General features: G+C 42.3%; 1 protein-coding gene across 1 annotated transcript; it reads right to left on the minus strand.

Moving 5' to 3' along the window:
• Nucleotides 1–2,036: 2,036 nt before the first annotated feature.
• nr0b1 (nuclear receptor subfamily 0, group B, member 1) lies at nt 2,037–13,704 on the minus strand. The gene is made up of 2 exons (XM_080203288.1): nt 13,066–13,704; nt 2,037–2,722 (listed from the first exon to the last, which is right to left on the minus strand). Exons 1-2 carry the CDS (start codon nt 13,622–13,624, stop codon nt 2,466–2,468), a joined length of 816 nt encoding a protein of 271 aa, XP_080059414.1. The 5' UTR covers nt 13,625–13,704; the 3' UTR covers nt 2,037–2,465.
• Between the last annotated feature and the right edge of the window lie 4,967 nt (nt 13,705–18,671).

Consider the following 18,671-nt stretch of genomic DNA (forward strand, 5'->3'; position numbering starts at 1 on the left):
TGGATCAGCCATGTATGGTGTCGAAATTTGCTGATGACACCAAGATTGGTGGAACGACAAATTGCACGGAGGGTGTGGAGAGTCTGCAGAAGGATCTAGATAGGCTGGGTGAATGGGCCAGGAACTGGCAAATGGAATTTAATGTTGGCAAGTGCGAGGTGGTCCACTTTGGTAGGAATAATGGTAGGAAGGATTATTACTTACGTGGCAAAAAACTGCAGCAGGCGATGGTGCAGAGGGACCTCGGGGTCCTTGTGCATGAGTCGCAAAAACCCAGCCTGCAGGTGCAGCAGGTGGTCAGGAAGGTGAATGGGATGCTGGCCTTCATAGCGAGGGGGATTGAATATAAAAGTAGGGAGGTCTTGCTGCAGCTGTATAGGGCATTGGTGAGGCCGCAGCTGGAGTACTGTGTGCAGTTTTGGTCGCCGTACTTACGCAAGGATATTTTGGCCTTGGAGGGAGTGCAGAGGAGGTTTACTAGGCTGATGCTGGAGTTGAGGGGGTTGAGCTATGAGGAGAGGCTGAATAAACTAGGCTCGTACTCGTTAGAGTTTAGAAGAATGAGGGGAGATCTCATTGAGATGTATAAGATGATGAATGGGATGGATAGGATAGAGGTGGAGAGACTCTTCCCGCTCAGAAAGGACAGTAGGACTAGGGGGCACAGCCTCAAGATAAAGGGGGGGCGGTTTAGAACGGAGTTGAGGAAGAACTTCTTCACTCAAAGGGTGGTGAATCTCTGGAATTCTCTGCCCGTTGAAGTGGTGGAGGCTGCCTCGCTAAATATTTTTAAGAAGCGGGTTGATGGGTTTTTGATAAGAGAGGGGATTAAGGGTTATGGGGAGAGGGCGGGAATGTGGAACTGAGCCATGACAGATCAGCCATGATCTTATTGAATGGCGGGGCAGGCTCGAAGGGCTAGATGGCCTACTCCTGCTCCTAGTTCTTATGTTCTTATGTTCTTATATAAATGCCATGCTGCAAGAGCAGGTCAGAAATTAGAAATTCTGCAGAGAATAACTGACCTCCTGACTCCCCAGAGCCTGTCCACCATCTCCAAGGCACAAATCAGGGGTATGATGGAATACTCTCCATTTCCCTGGATGAGCCCAGCTCCAATAACACTCAAAAACCTCAACACCAGTCAGGACAAAGCAACTACTTGGCACTCCATGAATCACCCTAAACATTCACTCCCTTAACCACTGGTGCATAATAGCAGCACTTTGCATCATCTATGAGATGCACTGCAACAAATAATTAAGGCTCCTTAGCCTGTGCCTTCCAAACCCACAAACCCACAACCTCTACCACCTGGAAGGACAAGGGCAGCAGATGCATGGGAAGATCACCATCTGCAAGTTTCTTTCCAAGTCACTGACCGTAGTGTCTTGGAAATTTAAATGCCATTCTTTCACTGTCACTGGGTCAAAATCCTAGAACTCATTCCCGAATAGCACTGAGTGTCCCTACATCACACGTACCACAGTGGTTCAAGAAGACAACTCACCAGCATCTTCTCAACAGTATTTAGGGATGGGCAATAGTCTGGCTTAACTAGCAACACCACATCACATAAACAAATATTAAAAAACCACCTGGGGCAGGATTTTCTGGCCAGGCTCACACCAAAACTGGAAAATCCCACCCGAGGTCAACAGACCTTTGCATGGTTCCCCGATCCCTGCCCCGCCCCCACCACCCACCATGAATCCCATGGTGGGTGGGAAGGGAAATTCCCATCATGATGTGTTTTTTTTTCTGGCTGTTCTATTTCTACAATAAATACAAGCATGTTCTTCAGCACTCGAAGAAAGCTAGGCCGTGATGGAGAAAGGATAATCTGGTAGGGTTAGATGATGGAAGGTAGAAGAGGACTTCTGCAGAACATGAACACCAGCATTGACATTTTGGGTGGAACAGTTTGTTCCTGTGCTGTAAATCTGATGTAACTGATAGTCTATTAAGTATCTTGGACATCTTAAGAACATGAAATACAATAGATAAATGCAAGTTTTCTTTTTTTCTCGGTTTATGATAAAAATGAATCAGGCAGCCGGATCAAAACTTTCTTATCCACAATCAGCTATACATTATCCTCAACATAATAATGCTGTATTTTATTATTAAGATCGAAAAGTGAAAGGTCAAGGTCAAGATGCAATGTGTTGGCTATCAAAATGACTAGATAATGGTTACAGCAGATGAAGAGTTTGGTAAATAATGTCACAAAGCATTAAATATTCCCAAATGGAAACAAGAAAAATAACACGTTTTACTGGAAGATTAAGCAAGTTTACGTGAGCTCAGTCAACCTTAATAATATTGCATTTATTCATGAGAGATCATATTAAATTCAAGATTAGCAAATACCATGTATTTTACAAAAATACTGTCTGCAAAAGCACAAATAACTTAAATAGACTATTTTACATCATATTCATACACAGCAACATCAGTATTTACTATGTAGCTTGAGCCTTGCTATGGGCACACAGCATATCCAGCAACTTGTCCTCTATATTTATATTACCCATGGGTCTGAAAAAAAGTTCAACAATGACGCTTGCACTAATGGATCGAAGCATGGAAAGTGCAATAATCAGGTTGAAAAAGCGAGTCTGGTCTCGTGTATAAATTGTGTTCACATATTCGTTGAGAGCTTGCCGTGCCTCTTGCTGAAGACTCTGAATGTACTCTACACAGTGCAGTCCTGGGAGCTCTACAAAAAAAAAGTGCAATATTTTAACACCATGTAGAGAAATATGCAATCCACATTAATAAATCACATGAAACCTGGAACAGACCACAACTTTAATTAGAACTACTTTAAAAAATTTCATTGCACAGCTTGTTACAACTGGGTGATCACAAACTAAAACAAAACAAATAATATGTGCAATTTGTCGAGATTAGTTTGTATTTGATCTTGTCATACAGTATTAGCATATTTTAAATACAAAGCTAGGCTATAATCAGTTAGGTGCAGATGCTGAAGTACAAAGAGGTAAGAGGGGATTTTATAGTCTTTCAAAAACGTGATAAGTGCTGACGGAATGAATAGGGAATTACCATTTCTTTCGATTGATGAATCAGTAGTGGCAGTCTAAGAATTTAATTTAAACTTGTCACTAAAACAGGGAAAGGAGAGTTGAGGAGAAATTTCCTTACAGAGACAGTTGTTGGAGCACGAATTGTTTTGCCAGAGGAAACCTGTGACACAGAGACCATTGCATCTTTTCAAGGGAAAAGTGGATCAATTTTGGAGGTTGAAGGAAGTACAAAATTATGACACCTAGCAGGACAGAGGATCCAGCTCCAGCAAGGAGCCATCACAGAAATGGCAGGCTGAATGGTCTCCTTCTGTGTCTTAAACCCTTTTGTCGGGAGTAGGGCATAAGCTGGAGACAATGAGGCCTTAGTGCAAAGAGGAACAAACCCTAACTGGGAATTTAGTGCAGGTTATAATCTCTAGTATGTTTTTCTCAATATATAATCTAAATTAACAGTCAGTCTCTGATTTTGAACTTTAATATTGCAAGCCTGTTAAAAAACAGCTTAGTTTAATAGAAATTACCTGGCAGTGACAGTTATCTGTTAATCAGTTGAAAATGGTTGACTGAATAGGCATTAATTACTGTAGCAGGAAGCTGGTTTGAAGTTGCTATTCTTTAATATCCTTCTTTCAGCCTCCTGCAGCTGATGAGGGTCCAAGTAGTGAATGGCAAGCTTTACCGCTATAAATGAGGGCAGTACTGGGAAAATGCAGGGGAGTATTGAATTAAATTTACAGCTTAACCAGTAAAACTACTTAACATAGCTATAGTTAAATGCAATACAATAAAGATGGCATGGCAGGTGATGTGTTGCAGCTGTAGCGTGAGGGATGTAGACACCAGCGTGATTCATGGCAACCACATCTGCAGTAAGTGTCTGCAGCCCAAGAAACTGTATCTCAGAGTTGATGCGCTGAAGTCCAAGCTTTGGACACTACAATGCATTTGGGAAGGGGAATGTTACCAGTGTACTTTGTTCCAGGAGACAGTCACAGCCCTTAGATCAGATACTTCTGATTTGGTCCATGGTGAGGGATAGGAGGGTATGACTGTGGGTAAGGCAGGCATGGGGACCCAGAAGGTATTGATGGAAGAGCCTCAGCACTTCTAATTGTGCAACTTGTTTGATGTGCTTGCAGCTATGACTGTAACACTACATTCTGCACTCTCTCCTTGCCTTCTCTATGAATAGGATACTTTGTCTGTACAGTGCATAAGAAATAATACTTTTCGCTGTATACCAATATGTGACAATAATAAATCAAATCAAATTAAAGAGAGCAGGGCCTGCAGGGTGGATGATTAAACTGACCATGGCACCATGGTGCAGGGAGCCATTCAGGGATAGGGGGTTGGAAATAAAAAGGAATTTAGTTGTAGTAGGAGACAGTATAGTTAGAGCGATTATATTGTTCTCTGGAGATGAGAGCATGAATCCAGAAGGCTGTTTGGCTTGTCTGGTGCCAGAGTTAAAAACATCTCCTTAGCACTGGAAATTGGGGTGGAAAAGGAAAAATATAGTTGTTGTCATCTATTAGGGGAAGCAACAACATCAATAGGATTAAGAAGGACATTCTACTCAGGCAGTATGAGCAGCTATGGGCTCAATTAAATAGCAAAAGCATAAAGTTCCTAATTTCTGGAGCTACAATCAAATTGGCATATGGTAAATAAGATCAGAGAGTTGAATGCATGGCTCAAGGAGTGATGTGACAGAAATGAGTTTCAATTCATTGGGCACTGGCACCAGTACTTGTTGTATTGACAAGATGGTCTTCACCTGAATTGTGCTGGGACCAATGTCCTAGCAAGTTCCCTCGTGAGGGTTGTAGAGAGGTTTTTAAACTAATTAATAGGGTGGGGAAGGTTCACATATTAGGAAATTTAGAAAGTTAAAGAGAGCACACGGTAATAGTACGTGGTAGTAATATGGGTAATAGTAACCAAAGTGTAACAGGAAGGGACAGTGCTCACAAGCACAAGAGTACATCAGAAAATGTGGTCAGAGTAGGGACAACAGCTTTAAGCTAAGAGAGAAGAAGGAGGGTTCAGGTGAAGCAAGATTCAGAAATCCAAAGGTAAAAAGTTGAGGATATAGGAAAATATGTATGGGTATATGGGGCAGGAAGGGACAGAGAGATTAATGGTAATAATGCATAAAAAGGTACAATAAGATAAATAAACTAGAGGCACAAATATAGATAAATGGTTTAGATCAAACCACCAAGGACACAGCAGGGTGATAGTGTTTCGCACATCTGTGTCAAAGCGCCAAGGAGCAAGATTCAATTCAAAACTTGGGTGATTGTCTGTGTGGAGTTTGCACGCTCTTTGTGTCTGTGTGGTTTTCTTCTGGATGTTTCGATTTCCTCTCACATTCCAAAGATATACAGATTAGGTGAATTGGCCATGCCAAATTTCCCCTCAGTTTTCGTGCCCATGGTAAAATCAAGGGATTATGGAGATAGGGCAGGGGAGTGGGCCAGGTAGAATACTCTTTTGGGGAGTTGGTATGGACTTGATGGGCCGAATGGCCTCCTTCTGCACTGTAGGGATTCTTTGATTCTCTGAATAAAGAGATACGTTTAAAAGGTGACCAAGGTTGGGAAATAAATATTCCAAGAAACCCCACATTTTGAAAAGACAGGCAGAATAGGAACGACTGAAGAGGAACCCTAAAAATAAAACGTGACATTAGGACATTCGTGAGATAAGATCTTGGTTCAGAAAATTAGTAAGTAGAATCAGTATGCATGGAGATTAGGAATAGCAACTGTCAGAGAATGCTGGTCAGAGTAGTTTATAGATTCCCTAGCAGTAGTTATACCATTGGATAGAGCATTAAACAAGATATTATTGAAACTTGGACCAAAAGCATTGCAATAGTTTTTATATAGACTTCATGTAGACTGGGTCAATCAAATTGGAAAAGGTGATCTGGCAGATCAGTTTGTAGAATGTTTTTGTGAAATTTGATATTGAAAGAACTAGGGATAGATCTAATATTCTGCAATTAGACAGGGTTAATTAGTAATGTCTTGTAAAAGATCTATTAGGAAATAATGATCACTAATACAATTGAATTTCATATGAAGTTTGAAAATGACATGTTCCAATCACAAACAGGAAGTTTCAACTTAAAGAAGGCCACTTACATTAGTATGAGAGCAGACCTGGCTAATCTTTTGTTTGGGTAAATAGACTAAAAGGCATGGTGGTAAATAAAGAATGGGAAAGATTTAAGGAAACATTTCAAAATGTTCAACAAAAACACATTCCACAAAAAACAGAAACACAGCGAGAAAGATCTATGGTTCACTAAGGAGCCTATGGATAATTTTAGATTAAAAGAAAAGGCTTATAATACTGCAAAGAATAGTAATAAGTCTGATGTTTTTAGAAACCAGCAAAGGGCCACTGAAGAGTTGGTAAAAGGGGAAAAAAATAGAATGCAGGAGTAAATTTGCCAAGAATATGTCATTAAAGCTTTTACAAGTATATGAAAAGAGTAGCTAAAGTAAATGTTGATCCCTTAGAAACAGAGACATGAGAAATGATCACAGTAACTAGGAAATGGCAGGGAAAAGGAGCAAATTATTGTGTCTGCCCTCACAGTTGAATGATGTGGATATGCCAGCGTTGGACTGGGGTAAACACAGTAAAAAGTCTGACAATACCAGGTTTCAGTCCAACCGATTTATTTGATCGTAAAATCACTAGCTTTCGGGTTAGCCCCTTCGTCAGGTGACTGGAGAGTTCTGGCCTCAGACAGAGCATATAATGCACAGACAGTTTACAGATTACTGATTAGAATCTGCAGGTTAGGTGTAAAGATTCGCATTCTAATCAGTAATCTGTAAACTGTCTGTGCATTATATGCTCTGTCTGAGGCCAGAACTCTCCAGTCACCTGACGAAGGGGCTAACCCGAAAGCTAGTCATTTTACTATCAAATAAATCGGTTGGACTGAAACCTGGTGCTGTCAGACTTTTTACTCACAGTTGAAAACACATGTTACTGAGATTGTAACCTGGGGCAAGTAAGTGTGAGGAAATTAAAGTAATTAATATCAGCAGAGAAACATTTCTGGAGAAACTCAAAGGACTAAAATCTGATCTCCCCAGGATCTAATGAGCCATAGTCTAAGGTTCTAAAAGAGTTAGCTGTAGAAATAATGGGCACACTGGCTATGATTTTCCAAAATCTCCTCAATTCAATTCAATTTTCCAGCAGATTGGAATTTAGCAAATATAACATCGCTATTCAAGAATGGAAGGATTGAGAAAACAAGGAAATACAGACCAGTTAGCCTGGCATCAGATACCAGGAAAATGCTGGAATGTATTATTAAATAAGTTTTAGCAATGCACTTGAAAAGCATTGTATGGTAACTACAAGTCATCGGGGTTTTACAAAAGGGAAATCCTGCTTGACAAATATGAGAGTTCTTTTTGAGGATGTTGCTATTAGGGTAGATAAAGGGGAATCAATAAGAACATAAGAAATAGGAGCAGAAGTAGGCCATCTAGCCCCTCGAGCCTGCCCCGCCATTCAATAAGATCATGGCTGATCTGTCGTGGCTCAGTTCCACATTCCCGCCCTCTCCCCATAACCCTTAATCCCCTTGCCTATCAAAAACCTATCAACCCGCGTCTTAAAAATATTGAGCGAGGCAGCCTCCACCACTTCAACAGGCAGAGAATTCCAGAGATTCACCACTCTTTGAGTGAAGAAGTTCCTCCTCAACTCCGTTCTAAACCCCCCCCCCCTTTATCTTGAGGCTGTGCTCTCTAGTCCTACTGTCCTTTCTGAGCGGGAAGAGCCTCTCCACCTCTATCCTATCCATCCCATTCAATATCTTGTATGTCTCAATGAGATCTCCCCTCATTCTTCTAAACTCTAACGAGTACAAGCCTAGTTTATTCAGCTAGTGTAGTATAAGTGTAGTATACTTTGATTTCCAAAGTTTCCTAAAGAGAGCTGGTTTGACTTGTACAAGGAATGCAAACAAATTAGCTAGTAGGCACTGCAAACAAATAGGAAAACAAATTATTGGCCTTTCTTGCATTGGGTTTGGAGCTCAAGAATAAAGAAGTCTTGTTACAGTTATACAGGGCTTTGGTGAGGTCACTCCTGGTCACAATACCTGTGTGCAATTTTGGTCTCCATATTTACGGAAGAGTATACCTGCACTGGAAACATTAGAACAAAGGTTCAGCAGGTCATCCCTGGAATGAGGGAGTTGTCCTATGATCAGAGGCTGAATAAATTGGGCCTATATTCTCAGCAGTTTAGAAGAATGAGAGGTGATCACATTGAACATTCAATTATGGATGGGATTCTCTGGCTGCACTCACCCCAAAACTGGAGAATCCCGCCTGAGGTCAATGGACCTTTGCATGTACTGCTTCCCCCCTCCCCCCCACCTGCTACGGTTCCAGTGGCAGGTGGGAAGTGAGAAGTCCTCCCTCTGAAGTGGGTTGACAAGGTACCTACTGAGATGTTGTTTCCCCTGGCTGGGAAATCTAGAACAAGGAGCGAATAAGTGTGAGGAAATTAAACAAAGGGCGAATAAGTGAACACTAGAACAGTTTCAGGATCGGCCAATAACTTAGGACTGAGATGTGGTGAAATTTCTTCACTCAAATGATTGTGAATCTTTGGAATTTTCTATCACAGATACACCTTCATTGAATACTATCTTCTCTTACTTCTGTTTCTTATGTTCTGGTCTTAACATGGAACTGACTAAATTGGTAAATTTTGTTAAGGCTACAAGGCCAACCTATTGTAAAAGGCACAGCCTAGCATAAATTAGAAACTAACTAGTAGATCAATTTTCAAATTGTTGGCAACTCTTCATACATCCCTGGCTCTTCTCCAAAATCACAGGAAAATCCTGATTTTTTTTTATATAAATATGTCAAACATTTGCATGGATGGTAAAGCATGATCACAACTGTGAACATGAAATAGTCTTCCAACTAGATACAATATCAGTTAAACCAAGGGGCCAGTGGTAATCTTTAAAATACAACATGTCCCTATTGTAGTTCAGTCAAAAACTCTGCAAGAAGGCTCAAATATTAATGAATAATAATAAACGATGAGTTAACAGAGGGGCAAGTGCAATGTCAAGATCTTGTTACATCTCTGCATTTGGTAACTAATTTTTAGTTTTACAGAACTGCATCACTTCTTATACTTTTAAGTACCAAATCACACTGGCCTCTCACATCGTGTGTAATTTATTTTCAGCTCAGTACTTGTACACTTCACAAAGGAAATTATTTACTTTTTTTGCTACTCTTTTCTGAATGTAAAACAGAGATGACGCATGATTATTCTGTGGGTTCCACTATCATTGTATTCATATTTCTAATGATACTTTCCATGGAGGAATAATTTCTAGATTTGCAGATGATACCAAATCAAAGGGTGCAGTGAGGAAGGATGCAGAAGCAAAAAGAATATACAGTTAGGTGACAAATGTAGTACAATACAGAAAAATGTGAAATAGTGGAATTTAAGAAAAGGAAAATGAAAATAAGTATACCATTGGAGATGTTGGGAGTTCAGTAGAAAAGGCCATAAAAGTTCTGGGTTTTATTCATAGGCATTGAATATCAAGAAAAGGAAGTGATACTGAATTTGAAAACGACATTAGTTGGTATAAAGTCAGAGTACTTCATGCCTTATATAAAAGATATTAGAAGCACAGAAAGAGTTTAACAAAAACTCAACGGAGTGATGCCAAGGATGAGAAATTATTGTTGAGGTGAAAGGCTTGGAAAATTGTGTCCTTTTCTCCTGGATGAACGAACATTAAGGAAGTATTTAACTGAGATTTTGCAAACAATGAAAGGATAAGGAGTGGCAAACTGGAAATAGGGAGGGCCTGTTCTAAAGCTTATTACAGGAAGAATGGGGGAACGGTTAAAAGAGACATTTTTCACACAGAGGATTAATACTTCATGGAGTAGCTTGCCACAAGTGTCTATTGACCCAGACATCATGATATCATTTAAAAAAGGAACTGGATAATCATTGGGATATAAAAGGATCTAGTGAAAGCTCAAAGAAGTGAAGTTAGAGCTGGGACCTCACACAATGGCTTCTTTGTGTGTGATACGTTCTCTGATTCTGTGCAATGTGATCAATCCCGTCTGCTCAAATCCTATTCAGAGTATATGTCCCAAGTAACTTTTCTTCAAAATTCTTTTGTGGTGAGCAGCTTGTTCAGTTCTTTTGTGTGCAGGCCCTTTATTGGTCCTGCGCAGCCCTGATGAAAGGAGCTGACTTGTGCTTGGTCTGCATGCTAACTTCAGGGTTGCTACGTACACCCCTCCCATGGCCCCCCACCTTTGTCTTAACTACCCTCATTGACTGTCTTCTTGCAGAATGCTGATCCCGTTTGCAGCCCAACCTTGGGAAAATTCCCTGTGGCGGGAGTGAATTAGGGGGCTCTCCCACCAAAGCACTCCCCTATCTTTCCAGTCCAGTCACCTGAAACGTCTCTACAGGACAGGGAAAATCTAGCCCATTTTGTCCAAATCAAGATGATACGTGACTTGGAGAGGAACTTGAGGAGACAACATTCCGATGTCATTGCTGCTCTTTTATTCTCAGTGGTACAAGTCATCGGCGAAGGAAGTCCTGACAAAGTAATTTTGATGAGGTACCAGAACGCATCCGATGGATAAATACTGCAGCCAAAGGGAATATATACAGGGCCATCGATTAAGCAGTTTTCTGGAGGGACTGTTGCTTGGGCTGCATCCTTCCCAGTATTCCATCAAACTGCTGACTTGATCCACTATAACTAGGTGAGTAGTCTTTGAGGAATCAACAGGTGAGCTGCTCATCACACTAGTGATGTAGTTGGTGCTTTATTCAAAACAGTGATTAAACAAATTCTCCCATGAAAGAACGAGTGATTCATTCACTGCCATCTTCCAATGGCTATGTCTGGCCAGCCAGATCAAAATCAAACATATAGTGATGTTACGGAGAGCAATGGTGAGATTAGGATTGGCTGTGTGTTCCAGATAAGCAACGAGAGTAGTTAAGACCCTAATTCAGAGTGATTTTGCAGCATCACCAGAATTTTCCAACCACTGAAGTTCCCACCCAACCCCACCCCCTACTGGATGTGAAGGCCTCCCACTAAGTTCCATGACAGTCCAGGTGGATCAAGATTCCTCTCCATTTCCTGCCAGGAGTCCTCAGTGCAGGCCTGCTGTGTTAGCCAGTGAGGATATCTCCATGTTAAGACTTCACAATGAAAATCTATGAAATGCAGTTTCTGATTATGTAAAGCAACATTAAATTTTGGGGTAGGATATTCTTAAATTTGGAAGTACCTAGTATTTAAGGCTATATTCACACTGTACTTACTGCAGCTACTAATCTGAGACCCTGTATCAGTTCCTGCCAGCTTCAAGGGCTCTAGAAATCATTATTCAGCCTGAGAGCTTTCCTATTGTCATATTTCTGGTGAATGCAGACACATTACCGGAGTCTCAAATGTTTAAATTTGAAATCCTGTGAGAAAAGCTCTGTACATTTGAAAACTGAGGGCAGAAGAGTCTGCACCATTGAATTTTTTTTTATATTTAATTCTGGAGAGTAAGTGTTAATGGATATGTGAGCCTGTTTTAAACAAGCTTTAAACTTCAGTTTTACCTTCAGTTGTAGTATTATAATATTCACATCTGTGAGTGAGAAGGCTGTGGATTCAATGCCCACACCAGACATTTGCGCATTTAATCTGAGACTGGGTGCAATACTGAAAGAGCCCTGTTGGAGGTGTTGTTCTCCTAATGTGATATTAAACTGAGCTTTCGCAGCTGAATGCGAAGGAAACCACTAGTCTCATTGGAGAAGAGGACAGATACCCTAGCTCAATTTTAATCTCATTAAAATTTTAATCCCTGGTTTTTTTCATGTTTGTGGGATCTTACCATTTACATTGACTACTGTGTCTGCCTCAATTGTGAAGATGAGAAAGCAAAATGCAAAGTCTTTTTCGCTTGTCTTTTTGAAATAGCTCTGGACCAGAGTTACCCCACACTTTGTCCATTCCTAAATGATGTGAGGCTGCTTACTGGGGTGAAGGTGGGGCAGAGAGGTGGAAACAGGATCTCAGCCCACCCCACTGTCTCTGAAATGGGGGTAAACATAATCAGGGCCATTCAGTATAAATGTATGATATATTTATAATACGTAGCCACATATATAAATATTGTGGCTACAAAATCAGGTCAGAGATTGGGAATTCGTAAATCACCTGGTTCCCCAAAGCCTGTCCACCACCTACAAGGCACAAGTCGGGGTGTAATAAAATACTCTCCATTTGCTTGGGTGAGGCCAGCTCCAAGAACCCTCAAGAAGCTCGACACCATCCAGGACAATGATTGGTACAATTTCCACAAACATTCACTCTCTCCATCACTGACAGTAGCAGCAATGTGTACCATCTATAAGATACAGTGCAGGAACTCATCAAGGCTCTTAGACACCATCCATTACCACCATCTATTAGAACAAAGGCAACAGATACTTTGGATCATCACAGCCTGCAAGTTCCCCTCCAAGTCACTCACCATCTTGACTTGGAAATATATCACCGTTCATTCACTGGATCAAAATCTTGAACGCCCTTCCTAACAGCACTCCTGGTGTACCTACACCTCAGGGACTGCAGTGGTTCAAGTGGCTCACCACCTTCTGAAGGACAACTAGGAATGGGCACTAAATACCGGTGATATCCACATCCCGGAAATGAATTTAAAAATAGAAACAGAATGTGTTTTCTGATGCTGTGAAAATTACACGATAAAAGCGCCCTTAAAGTTTCTTCAGAAAATATTTACACCACTGACGAAGTATCTGGGTAAAATGGAAAAGCAAGCGATAAATAAATTGGCAATGAAAGTTATTTACATCTGCGAGTACCTTGAAACTTTTCCGAGGCTAAACATTCGAGTGTATCTGAGAATATACCGACCTGGATTAAACAGCAGAATCCCTTTCAGATAGGCATACTCCTTGGGGCTAATATCCAGGCTCCAGCACTTCAGGAGAAACCTCTGAATGGTCTGGATCTCTGCCGCTGAAGGCGGCTGTTGATGTCCTGACTCTTCCTGGACATTCGGGGGCCCGTTGGTCAAAATCGTGTGTAAAATACTGGGTTCGGAGGTCTCCATCGTTTCGAAGTCGACTTTGTCCTGTGCCAGTCCCAGCACCAGGAGGGGCGCCCAGCACCTTCTCAGCAGAGTGAGCTGGTCAGCCCAGGGCAATGCCTGGAAGCAGGGCACATTCTTAATAAATGTCAGCGTCTTGGCCAGGACCACGGAGGCAGCAGCACAGCTGATGTGAGGGCATTTCAGCACCATTTTCCGCCTGGATTTACAGGGGCAGCCCTGCCCCGGCACTCTGGGGGCTGCTGCGGGGATCTGCTGCTCCTGCGGCAGTTCCTGGCCATCGTTTTTCAGCAGCTTGTACAGGATGCTGCTCAGCCCCCTGTCGCTCTTACATTGACACATGTCCGCGCAGCCTGAAGACATGACTGGTAGCCACTGCCACACTCACTCAAAACAAGAAGCTCCCGGCGCTGCCTGCTCATTTATAAAGCTCCAAACTCAGGTCCCACCCCCTGCCAGAGGCAGCAGCGGCAGAGGGCGCCAGCTCACCAGAGCAATACAGCTTGAACACTGCAATGTCCTCTATATACCTGCCTACACCCACTGGGATCAGACTCTCCTCCCAATCTGTAACTACACCCACTGGGATCAGACTCTCCTCCCTACACCTAACTATACCCACTGGGATCAGACTCTCCTCCCAATCTGTAACTACACCCACTGGGATCAGACTGTCCTCCCTACACCTAACTATACCCACTGGGATCAGACTGTCCTCCAACCTCTAACTACACACACTTGGATGAGACTGTCCATCCTACACTTAACTACACCTTCTGAAAGTAGACTGTCCTCCACACACCTAGCTCCACCCACTAGGATCAGACCGTCCTCCCTACACCTAACTACACCCAGTAGGATCAGACTACCCTCCCTACATCTAACTGCACCTACTGGGATTAGATGGTCCTTTCTATGCCCATTCATACCTACTAAAATCCTACTTTCTTGTGTGTATTTCGCTCAAATAGTATTTTGCACCTACTGACCTGCGCATTCCTCACCACACTGATGGTGATCAGGCTACTCTCTGTACAGCTTGTCCTGTGTATTCTTCCCTGTGCTTTTTTTGAATCTTGCTCTTAAAGTAAAGGGGGCACAGGAACGTCATGACCCATTTTCAGGCACCTAATTGATCTGCTCTGCACAAGGCCACCCAATTTCAGGAAGATACTCCAAAACCATGTTAGACTCCTCACTGATGTATTCAAGGACTCTAATATTTATTTTGGCCAGCTGTCAGACACACAATTGGATATATTTTAAATGCCTTTGATTTGTGGGATTTGGCTCTGCAGAAAAGGTCCTCTTTGCCTCTGTTCTCTATCTGAAAATAAATGACAATGAGTTCCTGTCTCTAATATTTCATCATGAACACAGGTTTTTTGATTTATCAGTTCTCTGCTGATGTGTTTATTCCCTATTCTAATCTGAAGCCACTGTTATGCTGCCCCACCCTCTTTTCAAGTAATTACTTTTTTTCTGAAGAATTTATGATCCCCATCTTAACAACACCTGGAGTTCCACATAAGAAACACCATCGTGTGGAGTTATAGAGCCATTTATGGCAGAGAATGAGACCTTTTAGCCCATTGAATTGATGCTGGCTTACTTGAAGCAATTTGCTCAGTTTCACTTCCACATTCAATCACTGTAGACCAGCAGGTTTATTCCTTCAAGAACCCATTCAATTTCCTTTTGAAATCATTGGTTCTGCTTCCACCACCTCGTGGGCAGCAGCTTCCAGTTATTACTATTCGCAGTATAAATAAAATGTTCTTCCTTACTTTCCCTCTGCATCACTTGCCAAAATCTTCAAATCTGTCTTCCCTAGGCTTTCAGCTAATGAGAAGAGATTTTCCTTTACTACATTATCCAAACTTGACATAATTTTGTACACTTCTACTAAACTTCCCCTCAACCTTGGTTTGCTCCAAAGGGAACAATCCTCGCCTTTCTAAATTAATCTTGTACAGCTAAATCCCCCATTCCTGGAACTATTCAAGTAAATCTCCTCTACACCCTCTCAGTGACCTCATCTATTTTCTAAAGTGTGGTGATCAGAACTGGACACAATCAGGGCCTAACCAGGGCTTTATAAATGTTCAGCAAAGTTTCCCTGCTGTTTTACTCAGTGTCTTTATCTGTGACGCCCAAGATCACATATGATTTGCTAACCATTCTCTCAACATGTCCTGCCATCTTCAAAGGTTGATACGCCCCAAATTCCCTCTGTCCCTGCACTCTCTTTAGAACTCTGCCATTAAATCCATGTTTCCTTTCCCTATCCCTTCTGTTAAAATGTATAACCTCACATTTCTATGTATTAAATTCCATCGGTCACATGTCTGCCTATTGTGCTAGCCTACTTATGTCATGTTTCTCGCAATTTGCATTATCCTCATTGTCTGCTGCTCCTTCAACGTTGGTATTTACAGTAAATTTGAAATTCTGCTCTATACTCCAAGATCCAAGCAAAACATCCATCGTTCCTAGTACTGACCCATACAGTGTGCCACTTATAAAAAATTTATTAGTGTCACACTGCAGTGAATTTACTGTGAAAATCCCCTAGTCACTACACTGAGGGAGAATTTAGCATGGGCAATGCACTCAACCAATATGTCTTTCAAACTGTGGGAGGAAACCGGAGCACTGAGAGGAAAGCCACAGGGAGAAGGTGCAGACTCCACACAGACAGTGACCCAAGCCAGGAGTCAAACCTAGATCCCTGGTGCTGTGAGGCAGCAGCGCTAACCATTGTGTCACTGTGCCTCCCCAACTACTGTGCTAACATGTTGCCCCACTGTTTACCATCCTCCAGTTTCAACAATATCTATTGACTGGCATTTCCCTTCTTAAGTCTTTTTTTTTTATCCAGTTGACCCTGACTCTCATATTCCAAGATATTACAGAATGATTCATGGACAAGTAGGAGACATTTTCCATTCTCCTGGCGACAAGCAACAGCACCAGAACAGATCAACTTTGTCAAATTTGACTATTGAGTTCATCTATAAATCAATAATGAAATCAAAAAAAAATTGATTAAGTTTTTGAAACATTCAGAGATATGAAAAGTGCTGTATAAATACGAAGTTTTTTTGTCATCAATGCTTTGTTAACTAAAAGCAAATGCAGAATTTTTTTTAAATTTCCCATAATATTGCTTGTATCTTCCAATTTCAATATTATTTCTTCCATTAAATATAGTTACATTTCACTCTCTTTCTCTCCCCCTTTTTATTTGCTTCTAGATTTTCTGTAGGTGCACAGAAATGATAATCTCCCAAAGCCAAATACTTTTCATCGAATCACAGAATCCCTACAGTGCAGAAAAAAGCCATTTGGCCCATCAAGTCTGTATGACCCCAATCCCATCCAGGCCCTATTCCTGCAACCCCCACATATTTACCCTGTTCGTCCCCTGACACTAGGGTCAATTTAGCCTAACCTGCACATCTTTGGATTGTGGGCAGAAACTGGAGTACCCAGAGGAAACCCACACAGATACAGGGAGAATTTGCAAATTCCACAGACAGTGATCCGAGGTCGGAATTGAACGCGGGTCCCTAGTGCTGTGAGGCAGCAGTGCTAACGACTGTGCCATTGTTCCTTTGTTTACAGACCCCGACAACTAAATTACTGCTATTATTATAATAATAAAGCTAATCGGAATTCAGCTTAAATTCTGTAATTTGAAGACTTTATCACATTGTTTTTACATGTCCTGACTTTTTCACAATCTATCTTCTTCCTGTGGGTTACTCGCCTTTATCCTCTCTTTTATTCCGACGATTCTCACTTCATTTTTATATTTTTTCAACTTATTTTAACTATAGTTCCATTTTTTCATTATCTCCTAAGAAGCATTCCATTTTTCTCTAGTGTTTCCCATTTCAGCATTTTTTCAAATTTATTCATTGCTTTATACACTCATGATTACACTTCTATGATGTTCACCCAATTATTACTTCCTGTGCCTTAAAAATAATTTTGCAGTTATATTGGTAGTATTGATCAGTGCATACATATGCCCCTGTCTATAAATCTTCCACCCTGTCAAGCATAACATTAAAGTTTTACTTTAATTTTGTCCCCCTTTGTGAATTCGATTTTTGCTTTTCAGAAATAATGGGTCTGGTTCTGACAGGCATGTTTTTTTGGGTGTCAAGATGGAAGAATGGCGCGTCGCCCATTTCATGGGATTCATATACGTGTTCCTGATGTGTGTACATCTCCCATAGCTGGAGAACAGGCGCAGTTGAGATCACAGTGGAAACCAGCCAGAAGAGAGGTAAATAATTTAAATTTCTTCAATGTGTTTTAAATGTGATTATCGGTCCTGGGACTGAATTCCCCAGGCTCAATAGCCTCCCCGACCTCACCAGGAGTATTTCACTCCAGTGGGGTTTAGAGTAGCTCCCCACTTGTGGGGAATTAACGGGAGACTCTGCCAGAGTGAAGGGGGACAATGGGGCCCTCCAAGGGATCGGGCGGCAGCAGGGGTGGTTTCCCCCTTGCCATGGGCATCCTGGCAGTGTCAGCCTGTGCCTCCAGCACTGCCTATGGGGCAAAGTGCTCATTCATGCCCAGGGGGCTTGGCACTGCCCATTGGGTATCAGGCAGGGGTCATGGGCTAGGGGGCAGAGCCAGGAGGCAGGGCCACGGCAGGGGGGAGCAGAGCCTACCATGGACAGGACCTAGGGGGTGACTGATGGAGATGGGGGCCACTCTGCATTGCATCGGTTGGGGCAAGAGGGAGACCAGCAATCAGGGCAGGCTGTGTGTAGTGGGTCTGTCGAGGGTGGGAGTGGGGGTTGAGGGGGGGTTGGTGATCTGCCTTCCGGGGATTGGTCTGCCAGGTTAGTTCTGCGTCTAGGGAGGGGACAGTAGGGGTGGTCAGCCGAGATGGGGGCATCACCACTTGTGGGGGTGGGGGGCTGAAGATTGGGGTGCGGAGTGCCCCGGGATGGGAGGGTGGTCGGGGCTTGACCGGGAATGTTTGTGGGGCCCACACTCAGGCCTTGGGGGGTGGGGGGGGAGTGGAAGGACAGCACTGTGGGGGTCCCGGACTGGCCAGTCATCAAGCTGGCCAGCAAATGGGGAGACTGACAGATTGGGGCCACTGCGCATGCACAGAACCGTGGAACCGTCAGACTCCAGCGTGGCTAGGCCCCGCACCCCGCGCTTTTAATGATATTCACGATTGTGACGTCTGCATTGCACTGTGTGGAGATTCAAGTCTGAAGTTGAGCTGAAGAAACAGACATGATGTATACCAGTTTTCCCGCTAATTCAGCACTTTTGGGAGACTCGCTCCCAATGTATTCCTTTCGTTGAAAATGCGAGTCATTACATTTTATATAATTATTACCCATCCTTTCATTGATGCTGTGGTGATTGCCCC

Source organism: Carcharhinus amblyrhynchos, chromosome 15 (assembly GCF_965287045.1).
Source record: "Carcharhinus amblyrhynchos chromosome 15, sCarAmb.v2.hapA, whole genome shotgun sequence".
Classification (NCBI taxonomy): Eukaryota; Metazoa; Chordata; class Chondrichthyes; order Carcharhiniformes; family Carcharhinidae; genus Carcharhinus; species Carcharhinus amblyrhynchos.

Bases quoted from the DNA above. Each gene is read 5' to 3' on its own strand.
- nr0b1 (XM_080203288.1), bottom strand. From the start codon at position 13,624: ATGTCTTCAGGCTGCGCGGACATGTGTCAATGTAAGAGCGACAGGGGG. The intron at 2,723-13,065 runs GTCGGTATATTC...TTTTTTTTGTAG, and splicing joins GATTCTGCTGTTTAATCCAG to AGCTCCCAGGACTGCACTGT.